The sequence below is a fragment of the Ailuropoda melanoleuca genome, chromosome 8, assembly GCF_002007445.2.
Source record: "Ailuropoda melanoleuca isolate Jingjing chromosome 8, ASM200744v2, whole genome shotgun sequence".
NCBI classification, from domain to species: Eukaryota; Metazoa; Chordata; class Mammalia; order Carnivora; family Ursidae; genus Ailuropoda; species Ailuropoda melanoleuca.
Window position 1 is genome coordinate 14,492,711 of NC_048225.1, and position 22,837 is coordinate 14,515,547.

General features: G+C 59.3%; 1 protein-coding gene across 15 annotated transcripts in view; it reads left to right on the forward strand.

The window, feature by feature from the left end:
• The first annotated feature begins 3,897 nt into the window (after window positions 1-3,897).
• PHLDB1 (pleckstrin homology like domain family B member 1) overlaps window positions 3,898-22,837 on the forward strand; it is a 43,431-nt gene continuing 24,491 nt past the window's right edge. For 2 of the 15 annotated variants that reach the window (XM_034665888.1, XM_034665891.1), the window contains exons 1-6: window positions 7,946-8,084; window positions 9,352-9,432; window positions 10,100-10,223; window positions 11,181-11,351; window positions 18,251-18,376; window positions 19,919-21,267. In XM_034665888.1, the coding sequence (XP_034521779.1) occupies window positions 9,373-9,432; window positions 10,100-10,223; window positions 11,181-11,351; window positions 18,251-18,376; window positions 19,919-21,267 (1,830 nt within the window). In that variant the 5' untranslated portion in view covers window positions 7,946-8,084; window positions 9,352-9,372. Of the gene's footprint in view, window positions 4,009-6,119; window positions 6,231-7,925; window positions 8,085-9,351; window positions 9,433-10,099; window positions 10,224-11,180; window positions 11,352-15,848; window positions 16,054-16,840; window positions 17,962-18,250; window positions 18,377-19,918; window positions 21,268-22,837 lie in introns of those variants that run through there. The other 13 variants (XM_034665893.1, XM_034665892.1, XM_034665894.1 and 10 more) reach the window with 13 other exon arrangements.

Consider the following 22,837-nt stretch of genomic DNA (forward strand, 5'->3'; position numbering starts at 1 on the left):
ACATTACAGGTGCCGTGCCTCTTTGTGTATTCTCCATCGGTGCACACGCGCGCACACACACACACACACACGTACTCCAGTCCGTGGAGCTTTTGAATCTGATGCTACTTACGGATTTTTGGTCTTAATTTTGTCAGAGGCAGTTGGAGAGTCAAACATGGGGCTGTATCTGTAAAGAATAACAGCGATTGGTGGTATCTCAGAGCATTCTCTTCCCCATTAGAGCAACAGCGGTAAGAAGTAAGTGATCCCGGGGTGAAGGATGGGTGCGTGGGGAGTTCTGATAATTCCCTCAGAAAAGCTTTCATCCCTAGTTTCTTTTTATTTAACTTAAACAACTATTGACTGTCGTCAAATTTTTGGGAAGACAAATGACTCTCTGTAATGAATAATGAGTAAGAATGATAAAGTTTTTATCTTCATGGTGAAAGCCAAGAGTTTGGGGTTTTTTTTTTTCTCTTTAAGAGAAACACAGCGTCTGAGCCGCGCGCTGGGGTGTGGCCTGGCGCTCAGACCGTGACCTAGTCCCGCGGAGCGCACTGCGCCAGGCCCCGCCCCCGCCCCCACCCCCACGGCTGCCGCCTCAAGTGGGCTTTTTGTTGGCCTCATGAGGGAGACTAACAAAATAATTAGATCTGACTGAGCACTCTGTTTCATGTAGGAGGTTTGTGGTTCCTGCCTTGCATTAATTAATTCCACACAGAGGAGGTAGAGAACACACCTCGTGGTCAGGAATTCCTTTCTAAAAAGATCTGTAATTCATCTACTCACAGTAGTTTCAAACCCCCGGATCTATCAACCCATGCATCTCTGACTCAGGAAGATTTGTCCTCCAATTAATGTGAAGTTGTTCACACCGAGACGTGTCTGAGAGATTTCCAGGCTTAATACAGAGTAGCTTTTTTAAAAAGTTCACATCTGGTCGGGCTCATTGGAGGAAGACAGAAAAACAAAAAGCCCCCATCCTCAAGAAGATGAAAGTCTTGACTAGAAGCAATGGCTGTACCTACTTATAAAGCCTTTTCTTCTAAGGTAGACAAGTGTGAACTACAGCTGGTGATATGCAGTGAGGGTGAGAAATAGGTAGGGGTCTGGCTTGTAGGCTTCAGAGGAATCTCTCAAAGCAAAAACTCTGACTTAACCCCGTTTACTATACACATCTCTTTGCAACCGTTCTCTCCCTCCATTCCCTCTTCTTGCCCCCTTTTGTAAGTCTATTCGCAGCTATAGAGCTTTGAAACCCCTAGAGGCTCCACAAGTAATTGGGTGCTGTACATTGCTCTTACCCAAGGTTAGAAAGCCTCCCCACAAATGTCAGTCTCCCATCTTACCCTCGGGAGTTGGGGGTTTACGGGAGCCAGACCTTTAGGAAGACTATACCTTTCCAAATTAAGCTGTTGCCCACTCTCGAACACAAGAGGTAAAGCGACCAAGCAGTTTGCAGAAGCATGGGTCACTTCCCACTCCCCCACCCCCTACAGACAGGTTTTTTTGCCTTGCTGTTCATAGGGCAGGGCCTAAATGGTTTTTGAGGGCTTAGTCCAATTCTGGAAAGCGCCCATAAGCGTACTCTGTGTGATCAGGTTGACAACCAAACGGGCCAGTTGAAAAAGAGGTGTTACAATTTCAAGGCAATGAGGGAGGTGGAAATAGGTTTTGTTTCCCATTCTTTTGCCCAAATCAGTGCTTGTTCTTTTCAGCTCATAGGAAGGTCCTGAGCCTACACGGATGTAGACGAGACCAATCTTCCCCCACTTCCCAAACTGCCCACTCAGCTTTGGTGTCTCTTAGCTTCGGGTCTAAGCGTGGATCGTGCAATTTCTAGGACAAGCTGAGGAGAGGCCTCCTGCTGAAGAAAGGTTTGAACTTCTTCCCAAGTTGGATGCAGGGAGGAGTTACTTGGCGTCGTTGCTGTCACCACACCTACACTAATGATTCCTGAGCTCAGGATCCACAGAGGGCCAGAAGGGATAGCTTTAGAAGATGTGACTCTCCAGGGTTCGCTTGCTGTGGTGAGCAGTAATCGCCCCCTTCTGGGGCTGGAAGGAGCACAGTTGGAGAGGAGGGACAGGGGTGGGAAGAGGGCCTAGGCAAAGGCGGGAAGGATGTGGAAATAGACTCCTGACATTCATAGCCAAGTGCAGAGGGCCTCCAAAAAGCCACTCTTCTAACACACCCAGCCTTTGCCCTCTCCCCGCTGCTTCCACTTCGGAAAGTCTGAAGCATGCTTGGAAAGCTGTTTTCTGCTTGCTTCTCTCTTCCTCCCCCTTTCCTGAGCTCCCAGCTGCTCGACCTCTTGCGTAATTGTGAGAGAGCACTAAGTTTTTTGATGGGCTCCAGATGTGCAGCGGGTGGGGGTGGAGGGTGGGGGTGGTAGGTCTGTAGTCCCCCGAGTGCTTTAACTGTGGGAACATAGGAACAGCAGGAGTGAGGACACATTGCACAGAGCCTTTATCATGGGGTCAGCTGGTCCCTGAGTGGGAGGACGGAGAGAAGTTGGGTGCTGTTTCAACCCCCTGCCTCAGCATCAGCTGCCTTGTGGCAGGCTCGATTATTCCCTGAAATTCCTCCTGACCAAGACGGTAAAGAAGATCTGGGAGTTGTGAAACAGTTATGTGAAAAGACTCTGAGGTACCCCAATCAGAGCCCCTTCCCTCAAATGCTGGGTCTTGGCACGGAGGATACCATGGCTTGGGTTTTGTTTCTTTTTCTTTTACCAGAATAGTCTGAAAATTACTGTTGTGATCTGCCTCATGAAAGGTGGCCAGAGTCAAAATACTTTCATGAGCCTCAAACAGTATGAAGAGAGGAAGAATAAGAGGCTTCCTCCCCATCCCCCAAATCCTGAGGCTTCCTGGTACCCCCATGCCTGGCTGGAGCCTTGCTTGTTTGACCTCTGTTAGCCACAGCTGGTAACAGCAAAGTGTCTTTCCCCTCCCCCCCCTTGTCCACTGCCTGGCTCCAGTCAGCCCCAGCCTCCAGCCGTGGGGGGCCCCCCTGCTAATGCTGGCCCTGTCAATGAGTGACCAAAGATTGCTACAGTTCAGCCTCCTGCTGTTCCAGGGTTAGGGAAAGAGGGCACAAACTAAAGCCACTGACTCAGAACAAGATATGTTCATCCCAAAGAAGGCAAATCATTTTCTATCTGCCCCAGCTGGAAGCCCTCAGGAGTCTCAGGGATCCCTCTAGGGCAGGTTAAAGAGGTCCAGCCTGGCTGAGGTCAGCTCCCTAGGGCCTCCCCAGTCTCCTGGGGCAAGAGCTGGCTTTGCAAGGTAAGGATCCACTGTCCTCTTTGGATTTCCGGGTGGGGGTTGAGATGAAGAAAGACTTTAACCAGGCTCAGTTTCTAGACTCCTCTTAGGTTTTTAGTCCTTTTCTTCATTAACCCCCTACTCCTACAGAGACCCAAACTGCTCTAGGATGGTGTGCTCAATTGTCTTGTCTGTAGCTCGCAGGTGGTGGGAGGGCCGAGCTACCTGGATGGGGGCGAGATGATGATTCAGTTCAGGCTTCTGTGCTTTACACTTTGCCTGGCACTTCACGCCCCTTCCACCTCTCCTTAGAAAAGTCTGTGAAGCCTGATATGCAGGGTTATCAACCCTGTTTACAGCTCTTCACGGTAGGGCTTGGAATTGGCTGAGGAGGAGGAGGGGTGATGGGGTAAGCCTGGGTCCCCTCAGTAGATATTTTCTGGAGAACTCTGCGACCAAGAGATTCACTGGGAGCCACGGAGGACTCAGGCACCTCAGGTTTTAAAAGAGCGGGCGGGGGGAGAGAGTGAGAAATTATAAAAAACACCCTTTCAGAAGAGCCTTAAGGCCTAGGGGTGGAGGGTGGTCTAGGGGAGTCCGGAGGGGAGGGGAGGAGAGAGGANACTGGGGGGCGGGACCTTCTCGCTCTCCTCCCACTCAGCGGGCAACCAGGGAAAAGCAACAGTGTCCTCCAGAGCCTGAGGCCGCGGCGGTCGAGCGGGGCGAAGGAACCGGTGACCCCCTCTCCCCGCGCGAGGTAAGGACGCTCTCGCCCACTAGGCCCGTGGGTCTCGCTGGCTGCGCGGCTGGGACTGGGTAAGGGGAAGTCCTAGGGCCTGGCGGGAGCCCTCAGATCAGCTCTGGGCTGGGGGGCCCAGAAGAAACCGTGGGGGAGGTGGGGGCGCCCCAGGTGAGCGCAGTGGGGGGCGGCCGAAAGGGGCCTTGTGGGGGATCGGCTCCGCTGCTTTTCTGCCAGCTGCTTGCTGTTGCCCTCCCGAGCCTCTGTCCGCGCAGCCGCCAGAGGGGGCCCTCGCACTCCTCCCCGGGAGGGACGCCGGTCCTTGCCCCATCCAGACTCTCCCGCGGGCCCCCAGACGGACTGCCGGGCTGACACTTGCGGGGGCTCGGCCGCCCGCGCCGCACTCCTCCCACTCTCCGGCCGACCGCAGGACTGAGAGCCCTGCCCCGGGCGAGGGGGCTTCCCCGCGCCATCTCCGCTCCTGTCCCCTGTTAGGCCGCCTGGATGGACGAGGAGTGTGTGCGGAGTCCAGCCCGGAGGCAGTGGGAATCCGGGAGGGACTCTTGGGTGTGTTCAGGAGATGGGAAGCGCGTCAGGGGCCTCCCGAGCCCTCCTCCGAGGCCCCGCGTGTTTAGGGGTCCGGGAGGCCGGATGGGGCACACTTAGAGGAGTGAGTCCCAGGCTCTTGCCACGCCCGCCGGGTCTGGATTCGTATCCCTAACGGAGTTCCCCGAGGCGGGGGCTGAGCCAGCCATCCGGGTTCCTCCGGGATGGGGAAGTGGGGGCGGGCGGGGGCGGCGGGGCGCGGGGTTGCCGAGGCTCCCGTGGACGCTTCCGCCGGGGCTGGGGTGAGCGTGCAGCCCGGCGGGGGACCCAGGGAGCGGGGGCGGGGCTGCATTCTGGGCCCGTTAGCTCAGCCGTCCCGGAGGCTCCCGGGCTGACTCATCGGACCGCTCGCACACAAACATAAGCTCCCCACCACGTCAGGCATCCCACGCAGCAGACACGCACAGCACCCCAGCCCGCGTCACCCACGCGTCCGCTCGCCGCGGCGCAGCCCGGGTCTCGGCCGCCGTCGCACGTGGGGCACCCTTCCGCACGCCTGGACCCGCGGTCCGCACGCGCTGCGCTCGCTGCGCTCCCGGACCCGCCGTTTCCCCGCGCGGCCCGCTGCGCTCACGCGGTTCCCGCCCGCACAGCCCGCCGCTCACACCCGCAGCCCTGCGCTCACACTCGCATCTCCCGTGCACCCTCGGTCCCCCTTCCCGCAGCGGCCCCGCGGGGAGCGGGCGGTATCGCAGCGGCCGCCCCTTTCCCCGGCCGCGCAAACAAGCGGCTCCTTCTCCCTGCCCGGCCAAAGAAAGGCTGCTTGTCCGGCGTCCGCGGCGGGCGGGGCAGCCCAACACTGCGGCCTTGTCCCACCTGGCGGCCCCGGGCAGCACAGGCCCAGGGCCAGCGAGGAGCCGCGCCCTGGCGGCAGTCCCACCCCGCCCGCAACCTCGGAGAGGGGCGCTTTCCAGCTCCCCCACAGCTCCCCCATGAGAACCAGAGCCCCACTCTGCACTCCTGCCTCTCGCCGGCTCTGCCCCTCGAGCCTCCGCCGCCTACCTGCGGTCCCGTCCTAACTTCTGGGCCGCGGCCTGCCCTCAGTCTCCCCTTTTCTTCCTTTGCCCTGGCTCCCCGCCCCTCGGTTTCGCCTCTCCACTGCCCTCTGAGCCTTCTAGGGCTGCCCCTGGCCGTCGTCCCCTTTACTCGACGACCTCTCTGTCCTCAGTCTCCCTAACTCCTTGTTCCCCAGGCCCTCCACCTCGCTGTCCCTCCGTCTCCTCCCAGCTCTGCGTCCCCCGGACTGTTTCCCCCTCTTCTTCCCCTCCTGTCCATCTCCCCAGCTCTCATTTTCCTCATCCCTCAGTCTCCGTCTTTCATCCCACCCCAGCATCCCTGCGTCTCCCCTTCCCCACCCGGTCCCGCCGCTGACCCCTCATTCCCCCCCCTTTTCAAGTTCTGCCCGTCCCGGCCTTTCCACACCCCTCCCCGGCCCCCGCCCTCCGGGCTCCCAGCCTCAGTTTCCTTCCCGTTCCGACTCCTTCCCCTGCCGGCGGCCCTTCCTCGAGGGCGGATGTGCGTCGAGAAAGCGAAGGCGGCGGCGGGCGGAGAGGGTCCCAGCTCGGCCCCGCAGGCCTCGGCCGGCGGCCATGCGACGCCCGGGGCGAGGCCTCGGCTGGCCCCCCCAGCCACAGGTGAGGGCTGGAGCGGCCCGCGGGACCCCGGGGAGCGCCGGAGCAGGGCGCGGCGGAGGGCCGGGCTGGCGCTCGGGGGACTCCCCTGGACCTTTGGCCGGGGGCCCGGTTTGGAGCCTGGACTTCCTCCAGTGCCTGTTGGTTGCAGCTCTTGTCGGCCCTCCCCGGGCCTCCCTTCACCCTAATTCGGTGCCAAGACCCCCGAGCGGTGACTCTGGACACCCACTCGGCGCAGAGGGCTGGGGACGGGCTGATCCCGAGTGGCCTGGATGCCCGTGCGTCCCCGCTGGGCGAGGGGGCTGGAGGGGCCGGTCCTGAGCGGGGTCACCCGCGGGAGCCCCAGCCTCGCCCGCCACGGGGTCCCCTCCCGGCTTCCAGGCCTCTGCCGCGCTGCGCCCCAGGAGGTGCGCGAGGGCTACGGAGAGCGGGGGCTGAGTGCGGCGCCCCCTTGCCTCCCTCCTTCCCGGGAGCCGGCCCCGCGCCGCAGGGGCCTTTTTTTGGCAGCGGGACCGGGCGGGGCGCTGGGAGTGGGTAATTACTGCCTGGGGTAGTGGGTAGCCCTGTCCACGGAAGCGGGTTGGCGGGGGAGGGCGCCCCGGCGCAGCGCCTCATGGCCACCCGGGCCCGGGGTGGGGTCCGAGGAGCGCGCGCCCCCAGGCGGCCGCGGGGCAGCCCCTTAGTCGAAGCGCCGCCCGAGGGCCGCGGGGACGCGTCGGTCTGGTGTGGCTTCCACTTCACCCGGGTTGGGTTTCTGAGCTGGGGCCGCAGCCTCGAACCTGCTGATTTCTACATCTTCTCTGTCTCTCCCCACACCTCCCTCCTCATCTCCCCCTGTCCTTTCACGTTCTCCTCTCCTCACTCTTGCTCCCTATCAGCCTTTTTCCTTTGCAATCTTTACCTGCACTTGAAGTTCTTCGGTGTAAATAAACGAACGCGTCCAAAATGGCCTAACGGGATGGTGGCGAATTTGACCGATAAAGGTGAAGCGACTGACTCGTTCTCATCTTGACGCCCATACTAAGGACTGGCAGGTTTATGGTGCTTTGGGCTTCACAGAGTGTCATTTACTGTGATACCTGAATCTCCAGTCTTTTTTAAAAAACCGTTTTCTCGGGGCATCTGGGTGGCTCAGTGGGTGAGCTGTCTGCCTTCTGCTGGGGTTGTGATCCAGTGTTGGGCTCCCTGCTTGGGGGGGGCTCTGCTTCTCCCTCTGCCGCCGCCCCACACCCCACTCATGCTCTCGCTTGCACGCTCTCTCACAGTAAATAAATACAATCTTTAAAAAAAAGTTTTATTGAGGTATAACATATATATCGTAAAATTCACTTAAGTGAAGTACGTGTTCACTGATTTTAGAGTATATTTACAGAGCCGTGCCACCGCCACCACAGTTCCATCACCCCCAAAAGAAACCTTGTGCCCATTTATAGTCACTCTCCATCCTACCCTTAGCCACCGGCAAGCACTAATCCAGACAATCTTTTGTGAAAAAGTCATTATTCCACTTTTATAGAGAATGACTTGACACTCAGAGAATTTGAGTAACTTGTCCAAGATCTCACAGCTAATAAATAATAAAGTCAGGGTGAGAATTTAAGGCCCTTGCCTCCCAGTCTAAAGCTCTTTCCACTAAACGATGATGCCTTTCCTTCACCATTATTTATTGTTTTATTTTCTTTCTCCTTCTTTTGTGTAAACTCCCCATTCCCAGCCCGCTGCCTCGCCTCTCTTCCCTCGGAGAAGGCTGCGGGATTTCCCTGTGTGGAAGGAAACAGTATTGCCGGCTCTGACCCTGGAAATTCTTCCCCATGGCCAGATCTCCTGGGGAGGTGCCAGGCCAGCTTGGAGCTTGGTGTAGGTTAATGGCCTTTCCCTTCCCTCTTCCCAGGCAGAGTTGGGGTGGGCCCCAGGCCCTATTCCGGTTTCTCTTCCGCCAGCTTGGGTGGACACAGTGACGGACGTGATGCCGTCCAGGTCCGGAAGGGTGGAAGCTGGGAGGGTAAAATTAGTAATTCTCTATGGCTGAGGCCCTTGGGCCCCACTGCCAGGGTTAGACACTCCTTGGAATGCTGGCTTCTGCCCCCACTTCCTCTCCAAGTCACCCAGCCCTGTGGCCCTGTTCGAGGGTGGGAAGAGAAAGCGGAGGGAAACCCTGCCTTCCCGGGTCTCCCTCCTACCTTGAGCCACACTTTCTTGGCTGTCCCCAGCCCCATGTCAGCAGCAAATGGGAAGCTTCTCACCTTAGCAAGATGGTCAAGGGATGGGCATGCAGGCACACGTTAGTTCCCAAAGGTCCCTCGCATTTCTCAGGTACCAAAACTGTGAGCCAGGGAGAAAGGGATGGGTGGGAAGAGTTCAAGTTCTGGCTCTGGGATCTACTTTACCCTTAGTTCTGAAGCCCTAAGCTTCCTACAACACCAGATAAAGAACCCTAGAAAGCTGTATTCCTGTTATAGTCACCACTGAGGGATTTTTCCCGATTGTCCAGGGGGTGAGACTGCTTTCTGGGGCAGAGAGGGTGTAGGAGTTGAGACATATAGAAAGCAGGAATGGTTGAGTTTTTCCCGTGGTGTCTCCTTTAAGCAGACACCCTGTTGAGACCCCTGGGGAAAAGAGAAAGGGAGAGGCAGAGAGGGGAAGGGTGCAGGAGGGCGCTTCTCCTCATCAGCCCTGCCACCCACCTGGGGGGGGGGGAGTCTCTGGCTACCAGTGTCCCTGGGGGAGTTCCTCAGACCCCTGGCTTCCCTCACTGAGGCAGATTTTCCTCACGCCACATCTGGCTCCAGATGTCTGGGGGTCCTCTGCCTCTGAAGCCTGGCTCCTGAGTGTTGGAGGCAAGAAAGCCTAGAAGTGCGGGCTGGGCCTCTAGGGGTCCTTGGGCTTATGGTGGCAGGGGTCAAGGCTGGTGTGCATGGTGTCTGTGCGTGGCCGTAGACGAGGCACTGCCTCCCTGCCCCCCCAAGCTCCTGAGCTGCCTCCACTTTCTCTTCTGCATGAGCCTGCTGGGAATGAGGGCGACTGGTACCGCCCCCCCGCCCTGAGAGCCTGGCCACAGAGCCTACTCCTTTCCCTTTCCTCCCCTGGCCTCCCCACCAATACCTGTCTTCTGCTGTGCCCCCAGGCCCTCTGGAGCCCCAGGACCATGGACGCTCTCAATAGGAACCAGGTCGGCGCCGGATGCAAGACCCAAGCAATGGTAAAGGTGAGTGGGGTCAAGGCCAAGGGGCAAGAGGGCTGCTGGAGAGGGTGGGTTTGGCTCCTCTCCCCACCCGTGGCCCCAGCCCCGGGATGAGAGCAGCAGCTCCTGTCTGCCCTTCCCCAGGTCCCAAGCCTATTAACAGCTAAGTCTTTATCTGAATCAGGTTAATTGGTTCACCCAGAATATACCCTTTGGAAGTCAGGAAGCAGTTTACAGATTGACCCTGGGCTGTGTCCCTCTCCTCGATCTGAGATTCTATCCTCCATTGTGATTTAGTTTCACGGAGGCAAGCCATGGCCAAGGGGATGGCCACGGACAGGTCTGCAGTGACAAGTCTGCATTGGCCCTCCTCTGCAGCACCCCCTCTGTCCCCAGCGCCCGCCTGTTCCCCTCACTTTCTCCTTGTTTCTGTCTTCATAGACAAAGGGGGCAGTTAAGCCAAGACTTGAGATAAATCCAGGGGGACGAGTTAGTGGCCTAGATTCAGATCTCATTACAATTTAGCGTAATAATGCTCTGTGCAAGGTTCTGTGCTGAGCCTTTCGACACCCTCAGAGCCCTTTGGAGAGGGAAAGCGCTGGAGAGGGTGCCGGTGTGACTGGGACGCGGGTGCTCAGGTTCTGGCCTGGAGGCTCTCACGATGCTCATCCCCCACCTCCACTACCTGCAGAAAGGGCCCTTGGACCTGATCGAGACAGGCAAAGGGCTGAAGGTACAGACGGACAAACCGCATCTGGTGAGCCTGGGCAGTGGGCGGCTCAGCACGGCCATCACCCTTCTGCCTCTGGAGGAAGGTAGGTCCTAGGGGGCCCTCTGCCATCCCTCCGTCCTTACAGACATTCCTGCCCCGGATTCCAGGCACATGGTGGGGTCCTTCTGCCCTTTGTCCGCCACGTTCGCCTCCCCCAGATGTGGGGCCGTGCCACCCCACTCCACCAGCTTGCTCCCTGGACTGCCTGGCCCTCTTCGGTAGATAATCTAGCTCTGCGACTGGGATTAAAGATCAGTATAGAAACAAGGAGGAGAGCACGGAAACAGGAGAGCCCACTGCTCTTAGCAACCAGTGTGGCCAAGAAGAAAGGGGCCCCACTGCCGGGCGATGCCTAGCATGGAAGCAGGTACCTGTGGAGCTTGGAGGGACGGAGGGATGGGAGTAGGGGAGGCCTCCCAAGATAAGGCCCTGGCACGGCCCCCCTCCTGCTCGCTTCTGCCTGGCCTCGCTTCTCCCCTGACTGCACTTGTTGCCCTGGCGATTCCACATTCCCCACATTCTTCAAATACCGCTCCCGGGGGCTCTGCCAGGGGGAGCCGTGCAAGCTGCAGCACGGAGGGGAGTGAGGGAGGGGCAGGGGTTGCAGGTGCAGAAGGTGGGGGGAGAGAAGAAGGAGAGATGGCAGATTTGGAGGAACAGAGTGGGGAGCGGGATGGAGGAAGAGGACTTGGGGACGAGGAGCTGGAGGTACTAAGGGATGGTCTGCAGAAAAGAAGTGCCCCTTCTCTGCCTGAGCAGCCTGGACCCTCTGTACCCTCTGTGCCCTCTGGGTCTCCCCATCTGTGAGCCAGAGTTTTCTCTGCCTGCCCCGAGCTTCTACCACGGACTGTCTCCACCAGGCTCGGGGACCCAAAAGGGGTGGCCGGTGGTAGGCAGCGATCCTTCGTGAAGGAGGAGTTGGACTTACATTTCCTTTGCCGTCCTCCCGGCCCTGCCCCTGCCACCTCAGCCTCTGACTCAGTTTGCCTTCTGTCTTCAGGGAAGACAGTGATTGGCTCGGCGGCCAGGGACATCTCACTGCAGGGTCCGGGCCTGGCTCCACAGCACTGCTACATCGAGAACGTGCGGGGCACCCTCACTCTCTACCCTTGTGGCAACGTCTGCAGTATCGATGGGCTCCCTGTCCGGCAGCCCACCCGGCTCACTCAGGGTAAGGTTTGCCGCCCCCAGAGGCTTGGGTCTCTGTTTAAAAGCCTGGGCTAGGGGCGGGGGAAGCCTGCTGCCGCGGTTGCCACGGTAACCGCCTCAGGGTGCTCAGCTGCCTCTGGATGTGTCTCAGGAACATCCCAGACTCCTCTAGCATCCAGATTTGTCTTCAACCTGCTTCTCTGGTCACCTCCCCGGTGGGAGGGGGGAAGTTCTGATGACCGCATTCAAAGGGCAGGGGGAGCGGTGGGGTGGCCATTAGTGATGGTTAAGGGACAGCGGCGGGAGCAACAGTGAGGACAACTGTAGCTGGCGTTGTTTCAGGATGCCAAGAGGGAGTCGCTCTGAAAAGACGCAGGGGTGGGGAGGGAGGCCGGTACCCCCTGATGGGGTCGGAGCAGAGGGGAGATCTGAGGACATGCTCCCTCCTGTTAAAATACCATCGACAGTAGCTTTGGGGTCATGAATATGGTTACCCTGTTCCCCAAAGCAACAGGCCATTCTGTTGTGTCAGGTGGCTCTGAAAACCGGGCCCCTAGTTCCTATGGTGACTGGGCAGTTCAGGGGTCGGCCCGGGTGGCACTTTGACAGACCAGGTGCGTCTGCCCTGGGCATCCATTTATACAATAAATCGTCACATCAGGGGAGTGAGGAAAGCAGACTTGGGGTGGGGGGTAGGGGTGGCATTGACGCAAGGATGGGAGCTGTGGTCCAAGCCTGGCTCTGAGCAGGAGGACTGATGTCCTGCCATTGTTTTCTGGGGACCCTTGCCTCTTAAAGGCTGGAAACTCCTTGGCAGTGGAAATGCCAGTCATTCCTCTGTTTCCCTCTGTCCTTCTGTTCACATCCCTTAGGCTCTCCTTAGATGCTGCTCCCTTCCTAGCTGACCCAGGAGACCCAACCTTGCCCTACTCCTTTCTTCCTGCCCTTGGGAGTGTGAGGGGGACACCTGGCTTCAGGGACGCAGGTCCGCCAGCAGCAGAAGCAGGCAGGCCCTGGCCTCTTCCGGAGCTTCGAGTTCTCTGACTCCGGAGGAGAGGCGGAACCCCCATAAACTGGGGCTTTGGCTGTGATGCCATCTGGTTCCTGACAGTCCCGTTCAACCTCCGAGAGAACACCTTCCCCAAGATTTGGGTGTGTGGAAGTAAGCTAGTACAGTAGCAAGGAGAGGGAGGGGCAGAGCTCAAAGAAGGCTAGAGAAGGAGCCCAGCCCTTCCTCCCCCAGCCCCAGATCCCTTGCGTTCATGGGCAAGAACATGTGTGCTGTGAGCAGGGTGGAGGGACGGTGCAATGGCCTTCTTGCTCATCTTCCCAGAGCATCACTAGCTCCCCGAGAAGAGGGCGGGCCTGGGTCAAGATGGGAATTCTTAGGCATTTCCTGTGGCCCCAGTGACCCCTAACTCTTCCCCAGCTAAGGGTCCACCCTGCCAAGTATGTACCCTCCCACTCTCTTCTGACCCTAAACCCCCTTCCCTTTGGCTCCCTCCCACTCCCATAGCCTCCTTGTCTGGGCTTGCCTGTCTCAGGAGCTTGGCAGCCTGGGGAGGGGTAGGCAGAGGCACAAAGGAACGGGTGTTCTTCTCCCTAGCACTCCCCCTCCTCTGGGCTCCGGGGAGCTGAGGCTTTCCTTGTCTCATCTCTGGAGCACAGCACCAAGCCCAGCCCTGCCTGGCCCCACTCCGGACATTCTTGGGAGTGCGTTTCCCTGGAAACTGGGTGGCTCGGGGGTGCATGTGCTATCTCTGTGTGTCTGTGTAACTGGAGTGTGTTTATATCTCTCCGGATGTGTTTGTGACTCTGGGCTTGTGTATCGCTGTTTGTGTCTTTCCTCGTGTTTATGGATCAGCGTGTTCACATGGGGGACGGGGGTGCACGCAGGACTGATGGTGCCAAAGTGTCCATGTGTGCAGTCCTAGGTGGATCTGAGAACTTGCCACGTGCCTATCTGCGGGCACAGGTACAAGAGAATCATGTTCCCCGTCCTGTTCCCCTGACCCAGCCTTAGAGGAGGACCTCTTCTTTGAAAAACAGAGGGCTACCCTACAGAGAACAACGGGCCCGTTCTGGCTGGGCCGGGCCTTCCATAGATGCAACACTCTGGGCACTGTGCCCAGCCAGAGGCAACTTGGACAGGCGCATGTCATGAGGAGTAGAGATGGCAGTGACAGGCTCTTCCAGGAGGACCGTGCCTGGGCCGGGGGTGGGGGTGGGGGGCAGGCCGAAAGCAGATGCCAGCCTTTAGCTTTTGCTGAAGCTGTGGACATGGCAGCGTGCCGTGAGGGAGCCGAGGGCGAGCCCGATTCCACCTCCATAGCCCGGTGTCCTGGCACATCTCACGCTGCCCTCTTCTCTATGGAGCAAGAGGTGGAGCTGGGAATGTGACCAAGGAAGTAAGAAGGAATCTCAATCGAGCCGAGGCTGCCCCACCCGGGGACCACAGCCACAGCGCCAGACCACATGAAAGCTCCGGGAGGGGACGGACCAGGGGAGGACCCAGAAAGCCACACAGCTCAGGGCCCAGGCTGTCTAGACAGTAGTTCCCCATCCACTCCCAGCATTTGCTGCCAGCCCAGTCTCCACGTCTCCTTCACTCTCTGAGCCCCTCATTGGTTGGTAGGGGCTTGTGTGAAGGCCAGAAGAGGGGGGGCTCCCTGGAATGTGGCCAGGGAGCTGGGATTCCTGGGTAATCCAGCTGTCTCCCTCTGGGATCCAGGACACTGAGCCTCTTCCTCGCCCGCCCAATTATCAGTTGTTCCTTCTGTAAAGTGGGAGTGAAGCTTCCAGCCATCCTCTGTTAATAAGATAAAGATCAAAAAAAGGAGAGAAAAAGCAAAGGCTCCTAGCTGCTCCCTTCTTTGTGCCTGCCTCCTGCCCTATTTCTCACTGGCAGGGATCCTCCGTGTCTGTCTGGGTCTGTCCAGCTGGCTGTCACAGTTTCCAGACCAATGAATCATTCTTCCTGAGGAGATTTTTTTGTTGTTGTTGTTGTTTAAAGCTTCCCTCTAGTTTGCATTTAACCCTAAATGGTTCTTCCATTTTCCTTCAGAAGGGGGGTGAGGAACAAGTGCGCGCGTGAGTGTGAGAGCGTGTGTGGAGTATGGCAGGGCGGGTAGGTGTTTAGCAAGGGTGGAGAAATCCTTTCTTTCTCTAAGGAGGTTGGCTTTTGATTTCAGAGTCTCTCCAGGGACTGAGTGGAAGGATGTCTGTGCCTGAATGAGTGTGTAACTAAGAGGGGTATTATGTGGGTGAGAATAAGCATGTGTGAGAGACAGGGTGTGTTCAGCCGGGGTGTTTGTGTGACTCAGTGTGCACGGCCAAGGTGGTGGCTGTGTGACTGGGCAAGTGTCGGTGTGTACCGGAGAACGTGTGTGGGGCCTGTGAGCTCTGAGCAGATAGAATGCGTCTGAGAGAACACAGTGTCCCTCTTAAGGTTCTGGTGTCCAGAGGGTAGGTCTCTTCTGGAACAAGAGGAACTGTCTGGGGCCTGGGCTGGGTGGTAGGTACTCGCCTGGCCCAGAAGCCCAGCTGGCCCCTGGGGGCTCCAGAGACGGGTGGCACTGTATGTTCCAGATGGGAAGGTGCCTCAGTGGGGCGGGAGAGGTCTGCACGAGGCACAACTGGCCAGTGGCGGTTGGAAGGAGGTGGGGTTGGCTTCCGGAAAGCCCCGGGGGAGTGGGCCGGCTTGGAAGGGGTGGTGGGGTTGCTGAGCTGAGCGGCTGGAGGTGTGGGGGAGCAGGGTGGTGTTTAGGATGGAGACCCGAGCTGGGCTCAGTGCTCCTCACATTACACAGAGTACCACCTAGGCCTGAACTCCCAGCCCAGGAGTGACCTTGTCACAGTGGTACAGGGAGGGCTGGAGCTGCACCTAGTGACCCAGCTGGAGCCCTGGGAGCCATGGAATGTCAGAGCTTAACCTTTGCTGTCAACGAGGACAACCTCCTCATTCTGTAGATAAGGGATCTGAGGCCAGAGGGTGTGACTGGCCCAAGGTGACCAGCCAGCCGGTTCGGGGCTGGCCCCTTCCCAGGCCTCTTGGGAGGCCAGCCACAGAGGGCTCTCAGTGAGACCCTGCTTTTCCTCTCTCCTGCCTCCCGACGCCTCACCCTCTGGCCTCTACTTACCTCTTACCTTTCCTTCCGTCGCCTCCCCCGCACCTTTCCTCCGGTCTCGCTTCTGCTCCTGCGCCCCCGACTCGGAGTCCGCGGGCTGCCCGCATCCTCCCGCCCCGCCCTCTCCATCCCGCTCCCCTCTCCTCTCCTCCATCACTTCCTCTTCCCCTCCTCCTCTCCTTTGTCCCTCCCTCCCTGAAAAAAAAAAAAAAAAAAAAAAAAAAAAAAAAAAAAAAAAAAAAAAAAAAAAAAAAAAAAAANGACCGCGGGGGGTGGGGGGGAGCTGGGGGCTGTGAGACTCGGTGGTATGTGTGCCCTGAACATGTGTGAGTGGGAGGTCGGGGCGCGGGGCCACTCCTCGGCCGGCCAGACCTCATCTTCCCCCCGCGCTCGGAAGTCCCCTCCGTGGACCCGCCTCCGGAAGGGGTTGAGGGGTGCTGATGAGGAGGGGGGAAGCCTGTGCTGGGTTGGAGAGGGGTCTCTGATGGAAGGGTGGGGGCCCTTCCTCGCATCTTGCCCTCACCCCAGCCTCCCTTTGGCCAGTCCATTCTATTTGGCCCCTGAGCAGGGACTGTCCGGCGGCAAGCGTGGGAGCAGGTATGCCTGTGTGTTTCTAGGAGCGGGTGTGTGTGTGAGCCTGTAGGAGAGTGTGTTTGCGTGCGGTGTTTCTCCTCTGTGTCTCTCAGAGATAGGATCCGCCCTCTCCTTTGCCCTGTTTTCCCCCTCCAGATGTGCTTCTCCACCCACCTGCACGCACACAGCTGGGCCCTGGGCCCCTTTGGGGATGGGGGGCACGGACCACAACTTTGCCTGGACGAGAAGAGGTTTTGGGTTTTCTGAGTGGGTTTTCTGAGTGGGTTTTCTCGGGGCAGGACTGGACTGAGAGGAGGTTTCCTTCCAGAAATAGGGTAGCCAGGCCCTTGGGGGAGTAGGGACCGGAGTTGGGGCAATGCCTGGGGCCCCTGAGTGCAAATAAAAAGTTAATTTGGGCCGGACTGAGCTGCTCCGAGTCCTGTTGCCCTCCTGCCCGCTCTATTAATACAGACCCAGCTCTGCTGCCTGGCATCACCTATTTATAGCCCAGAGGCAGCAAGGCCACACCCCCCCCCCTGTAGAGGAGGCTGAGGGGCAGAAGAGGGGGCAGGGAGCTCTGGGCTCTAGAAGCAGGGCTGAGGGTCCTTGGGTGGGCCTGGCACGATGGGCTGGAATCCACTCAGACTCCCCACCTCCGTCCCAGACTGGGCTGTGTGATCAGGGTCCCCACCCCACCCCAGCCCACCCCCATCAATCTAGGATTGAGTGGGTCTGTCTAGACCCTGCGAACTCATCATTAATTAGCTTGTTAAAGGGCTGAAAGGAGGGGGAGGGGCCAGCAGGGCTCTTTCTGAAACAGCTGTGGTTGTAATTAGGTGGAAGTGTGGTTGGCTATTATTTATTCCGGTTATGATTACTCTGGGACCAGCTCCTCTGATTGGCGGCTTGGCGGGGAAGGCTCCCCTCTCTCCTAACCACCCATCAGTCTTTAGAATTGTTGGTGCCCGTCTGCTGGGGAGGACCTCTGGGTGTGGCTTTGTCCACCCTGGTTATCTGCTATGGGCTGCTCAGCCCGTTAGCCCCTTCCCCGCCAGCCACGGTGACGCCTAAGGTCCCAGCAGCCTAAGCCCAGCAACGGGCTCCTGAGCTGCTCAGTGGGGGGCCTGCCACGTATCCATGTGGCCTGGATGCCCCTTGCCCTTGTGGCTTGCCTGAGCTGAACTGTCTCAGCGTCCAGGAATGTAGACTTCCCTGCCAGTCTGAGCTCAGACTGGCATGAAACTTAGGGGGTGCCAAGTGACACCAGATTGGGTCCATAGGCTGGGGGCAGGGGTGTGGACAAATTGGGAGGGTGGTTCTAGGGCGCACCGGGGCTCCGGCGTCTGCGGCACGGCAGGCGTGTAGTGTGGCCAGGCGGGGCAGTGCTGTGAGCCGGGCTCAGGCGCACGTGGGCACTCCTGCGGCTCTGCACACTCCTGGTGCCCCTGGCTACATTTCTGGCTCCCACATACCCTGCCCTCTCCATGTAGTCACGCTTACTGGGCAGGACTGGGCTTGCGCCTACTGCCTGGGAATGTGCTTGGCTGAGCAGGGCCCATTGGCCCTAGGCTTGGCTGGATTCCAGAGAAGACCTAGGAGCAGGAGGATGTCAGGCCAGAGGGTGCTTTGTCAGAAAGAGGGTGATGGCTCTCCCTAGGCCACACAATGATAAGGAGGGTGATAACGAGTCGGAGCCAGGAAGCAAAATCTGGTTCCTCCGGGGGCATCTAAGTGATTCCTGGTTTTCCCCTGTCCCTTCTCTCAGGGCTTTTTTTGATCCTGGAAATTGCTGCCTCTCAAACTGACTTTTCCACCCAGGGGGCAGATAGATGGATCATTGGTACGGGTTGAAGGGACATGGGTGTCTGTGTTTTCTGAAGAACCTCCCTTCACAGGACGTCCTCACATACGTCGTCTTATTCCCTCTGCAAGGTCCGTGGTATTGTCCTCATTTCTCTCCTGAGAGTACTGAGCTCAGAGGGGAAGTGATTGCATCTGGAGATCTCACCACTAGTAACAAGAGTCGGGACGGGGTGTCGGGTCTTGGGACTCGCAAACCAGTGCTCTTTCTACGCTGCCCTGTCTCAAGCACAGGCAGCGTCAGGCGGGGTCCGCGTAGACACTGAGTGCGGGGGGCAGGGCTCTTTGGAGCCCGCTAGCGCTTTGGGGTGAGGGCTGCCTCAGCAGCACCTGCCCTTCCCAGCGTTCGCTTTCTCCGTAGGCTGTATGTTGTGCCTGGGCCAGTCCACCTTCCTCCGCTTTAACCACCCCGCCGAAGCCAAGTGGATGAAGAGCATGATCCCGGCAGGGGGCCGGGCCCCAGGGCCCCCCTACAGTCCTGGCTCAGGTAGATGCCCAGCTGGGTCCGGGGGTTGGGTTGGTGGTCCTCCTGGACGGTCCTTCTCCCTGCCCATCCCAGCCATGCTTGCCGTGTCAGGGCAGGACAATACCCATGATCTGGGCTTGCAGCCACCTGCCATTGGGCCACTGGTGGAGAATGCCAGGCAGTCTGGCTTCTGGGAGAGTTCCAAGAAGTGCTGCTTGGCTGGAATTGGGGAATCATGTGCCCAAGGGACAGAGAGGGCTCTGCCAGGCCCACTGCCCTGCAAGATGCCACCCCAGTGTCTGGGACCCTAACCACTAGGTGCCTCTTGTGTCACCTCCAGAAAACCTCACCCTTGATGGTGGCCTTAGGGGGCAGAAGGAAGCCTTAGGTTGAACCCCTGCTGGCGCTGGTGAGTCCCACCTGCTGGTGATTAGGTCCTTGGGCCCTGCCCCTCCCCCCAGACCATGCTTGCCGATTCCTCAGCGGAACAGCTGCAGTTTGTGTGTGAATTGTTGAACCCCAGAGGAGAGTTGGTGATTGTTGTAGGGAACCAGCACAGCCCCCCTCAACCCAGCTGCCTAGGGGGTGGGGGAGGGTGGAGACCGCAAGGCTGCCAGTGAGCCCACCACCCGAGACTCTGCACGGCATTCGGAGGGCTGTGGGATGACAGGTGTCAGTGTGGTACTGAGACAGGTGGACGTGGATGTCAGGTGAGCCTCTCAGGAGTCTGGGTGCCCAGCCTACTCCCTGGCTGGCTTCACCCTGCTCTCACCCTCGCCTCGTCATGCCATTCCGGAAGCTGTTCAGGGCAATGGTTCCAGGGACTTCTGGTTGGTTGGCGAAGCCCTGGGGTAGGGCAAAGGCAGGCTCTTGCTGGCGTGGCTTAATGGCCTAATAATTGGAGGCAGTGAGCTGCACTGAGTTGCCGGCCAGCCTGGCTTCCGGGGGCAACCCGACAGCGCCTGGCCCTCCTTGCCTCCGGCCGCACGGAGTGGCGCGGGCACGCCTCTTGCCCAGCGCTAGAAGTTTGGTTTGTGCTTTTTCCCGGGTTTCCGCGGCTATGCTGGGAGGCCCTCATGTCCTCTTAGACTGGACCCCCCACCCCAAACTTCTGGCCAGCTCCACAGCGTGCCCCCGGCCCCTTTACAGAATGTCCATCTGTCCTTCCTGAAGGAGAGGGATAGGAGGTTGGGGAAACGAAGGCAGGGAGGAACCTCGTCTTGGGGTGAGCCCACAACCACTAGGCCTAGAAGTGCCTGGCATCATTAGCAACCCTGCCCTAAGTCTGAAAACATCAGAGCCAGCAGAGTAGCACCCGTCCCCTTCCTTTATAGAAAGGGGAACTGAGGGCAAGTGATTTAAGGTTGCCCAGCGGGTCAGTGGCAGAGCTGGCACTGGAACCCAGATCACCTGGCTGCTTCAGATCTTTCTCCTAGCCTCAGCTGGTCCTAGCGTCTGCGAGCCTCTGCTAGGAGAAGGTCGGAGAGTGCCCTCATTCTTGTGCATATCCAGCTCCCCAGAGTTGAAGACCAGGGCCTGAGGCATCTTTGCATTTCCCACCAGCAGAGTCAGAAAGCCTGGTGAATGGGAACCATACCCCGCAGCCTGCAACACGGGGACCCCCCGCCTGTGCCAGCCACAGTTCCCTGGTGAGCTCTATTGAGAAGGACCTGCAGGAAATCATGGATTCACTGGTGCTAGAGGAGCCTGGAGCTGCCGGCAAGAAGCCTGCCGCGACTTCCCCGCTGTCGCCCATGGCTAATGGTGGGCGCTACTTGCTGTCCCCCCCGACCAGCCCTGGCGCCATGTCTGTGGGCTCCAGCTATGAGAACACCTCTCCAGCCTTCTCGCCGCTCTCCTCACCAGCCAGCAGTGGAAGCTGTGCCAGCCACTCACCCGGTGGGCAGGAGCCAGCGCCTTCCATGCCCCCACTGGTGCCTGCCCGCTCCTCTAGCTACCATCTGGCCCTGCAGCCCCCACAGTCCCGACCGAGCGGTGCCCGCGCCTCTGAGAGCCCCCGCTTGGGCAGGAAAGGGGGTCACGAGAGGCCTCCCAGTCCTGGCCTCCGAGGTCTGCTGACAGACAGCCCTGCAGCCACTGTCTTGGCGGAGGCCCGCAGAGCCACTGAGAGCCCCCGGCTGGGTGGACAGCTGCCCGTGGTGGCTATCAGCCTGAGCGAGTACCCAGCTTCCGGGGCCCGGAGCCAACCCACCAGCATTCCTGGCAGCCCCAAGTTCCAGCCGCCAGTCCCCGCTCCCCGAAACAAGATCGGCACGCTCCAGGACCGGCCCCCCAGCCCTTTCCGTGAGCTGCCGGGCACCGAGCGCGTGTTGACGACCAGCCCCTCACGCCAGCTGGTGGGCCGAACATTTTCAGATGGGTCAGCCACCCGCACCTTGCAGCGTCCCGAGAGTCCCCGCCTGAGCCGGCGGGGTCCGGACAGTATGCGGGAGCTCCCTCCGCTGAGCCCGTCTCTGTCCCGGAGGGCGCTCTCCCCCATGCCCACCAGGACTGTGCCAGACCCCAAGCTCACCAGAGAAGTGGCAGAGAGCCCCCGGCCCCGGCGCTGGGCCGCCCACGGGGCCTCAGCAGAGGACTTCTCACTGACCCTGGGGGCGCGGGGCCGGAGGACACGGAGCCCCTCACCCACGCTTGGGGAGTCCCTGGCGCCCCGCAAGGGCAGCTTCAGTGGCAGGCTGAGCCCGGCCTACAGTCTGGGCTCTCTGACTGGGGCTTCGCCGCGCCAGAGCCCCCGCACCCAGAGGAAGCTGTCCAGTGGGGACTTGCGGGTGCCCGTCACTCGGGAGCGGAAAAATAGCATCACGGAGATCAGTGACAATGAGGACGACCTCCTGGAGTACCACCGGCGGCAGCGCCAAGAACGGCTCTGGGAGCAGGAGATGGAGAGGCTGGTGAGCGCAGGCCGGGAGGGCGTGGGCAGGCCAGCTGGCGGAGTGGGACGGGCCCTCGGAAGGGCCTGGGCGTCTCAAGCTTTTCTGCTTCCAGGAGGCACCTTAGTGACCTGTGTTTCACGGGTCTGGTGCCCTGAGGAACTTTGCTTGAAACCTCTAAGGTTTTATTTTAAGCTCATGTTAATTTTGCTTTTCTTCTGTAACACGGCATTTGTTTTAATGTATAGATTAAATTTTGTGTTATTTACCTGAATATAACACAGCTCTAGAGAAACACACCACATTTCTGGTGAGGCTTCGCACCTCTCTGTTTGAGAAGTGGGTCTGAATGCTGAGGAGGCTGAGGCCCAGAGAGGGGAATGGGCGTGTCCAAGGTCACACAGCAAGTTCTGGCAGAGCTGGAATTGGAATCCAAGTCTCCTGTCTTTCCAAGTCTTGTTTTTTAGAAAAGTTGCTTCCTTCTTTCTTCTTTTTGGTCTTTTGCACATGGGCAGGAGCTGGGAAGGTGAGTGGCAAGGAACCCGACCCTGGGCCGGACCGTCTGTTGGGGATTGGGTGCCGCGGTGCGTGCGTGCGTGCGTGCGTGCGTGCACGCACGTGGCTGCATTTGGGGGCCGGGTGTGGCTCTGGGCAGCTGTCCTGGAGACGGCATCTGAGCTGGGTGGGGTCCAGGATTCCCCGGATAACGCAGGGAGCTCGTGGGGCTCCGGCTGGCGTGCGGACCCTGGAGCACACGGACAGGAGAATGGATTGTGAGCAGTGCGGGGTTGCTGGGGGCCCAGGGACTGTGGGATTGGTTTGAGGAGGAGAACCAGAAATGAGGACGTTTGTCTGGAGAGCTTTTGAGAAGAGGTTGGGACAGCTTTGGGTGAGGTGAGGGTGCGGGCCAGGGTGTTTGTGTCCAGTCGGTGGAGAGATAAGGCAGGATCCTTAGTGTTTTCTGTCGCTGCATTCTCTCTTCACTGTTGTTCCCTTGGCCTCCAGGGGCGTGCTGGGACCACCCTGGGGGCTCACCCTGGAAAGGGAGCAGTGAGGCTGGCTCAGGCAGAGTGGCGGCCCAGCCTCCCCACCCCCAGGCACGAGCACACACCTCCCGGCCAGCCCTGACCTGCCCCACCTGCCACTTTAAATCTTGGAGGCTGCCGGCCCTGCCCCTCCCACCTCCAGCAGGCTGCTTATCTGGGTCCTGGGGCAGGGGCGGGGGCACTGGCCCAGCCTCCTGGGTGCTGAGTCTCGGTTCCTGGTTTTGTTTTTGACGTGGAACTGGACAGGCAGCAGGAGGGAATCTGGGTACGTGTCTGTGCAGTGAGAGACACCCGAGGTCGAGGTCCCCTGCAGAGCCGTGGGCGCCTGGGGAGGGGGCGGCGCTTCAAGGCTGGGGTGCTGTGGATGAGAGGGGGGCCACGATTGCACCATCCCTCCTTCACCTCATGGGACCCTGAGTGGTATCTGGCTGGGGCTGTTTGTGGGGAGGGGGTGAATGAAGCGGCAGTCACTGGGAGCACTCACAGTGGGGCCTGGGGGTGCAAGGGCCGGCAGCAGCTCACCTGCCAGGAAAGACAGACGGGGG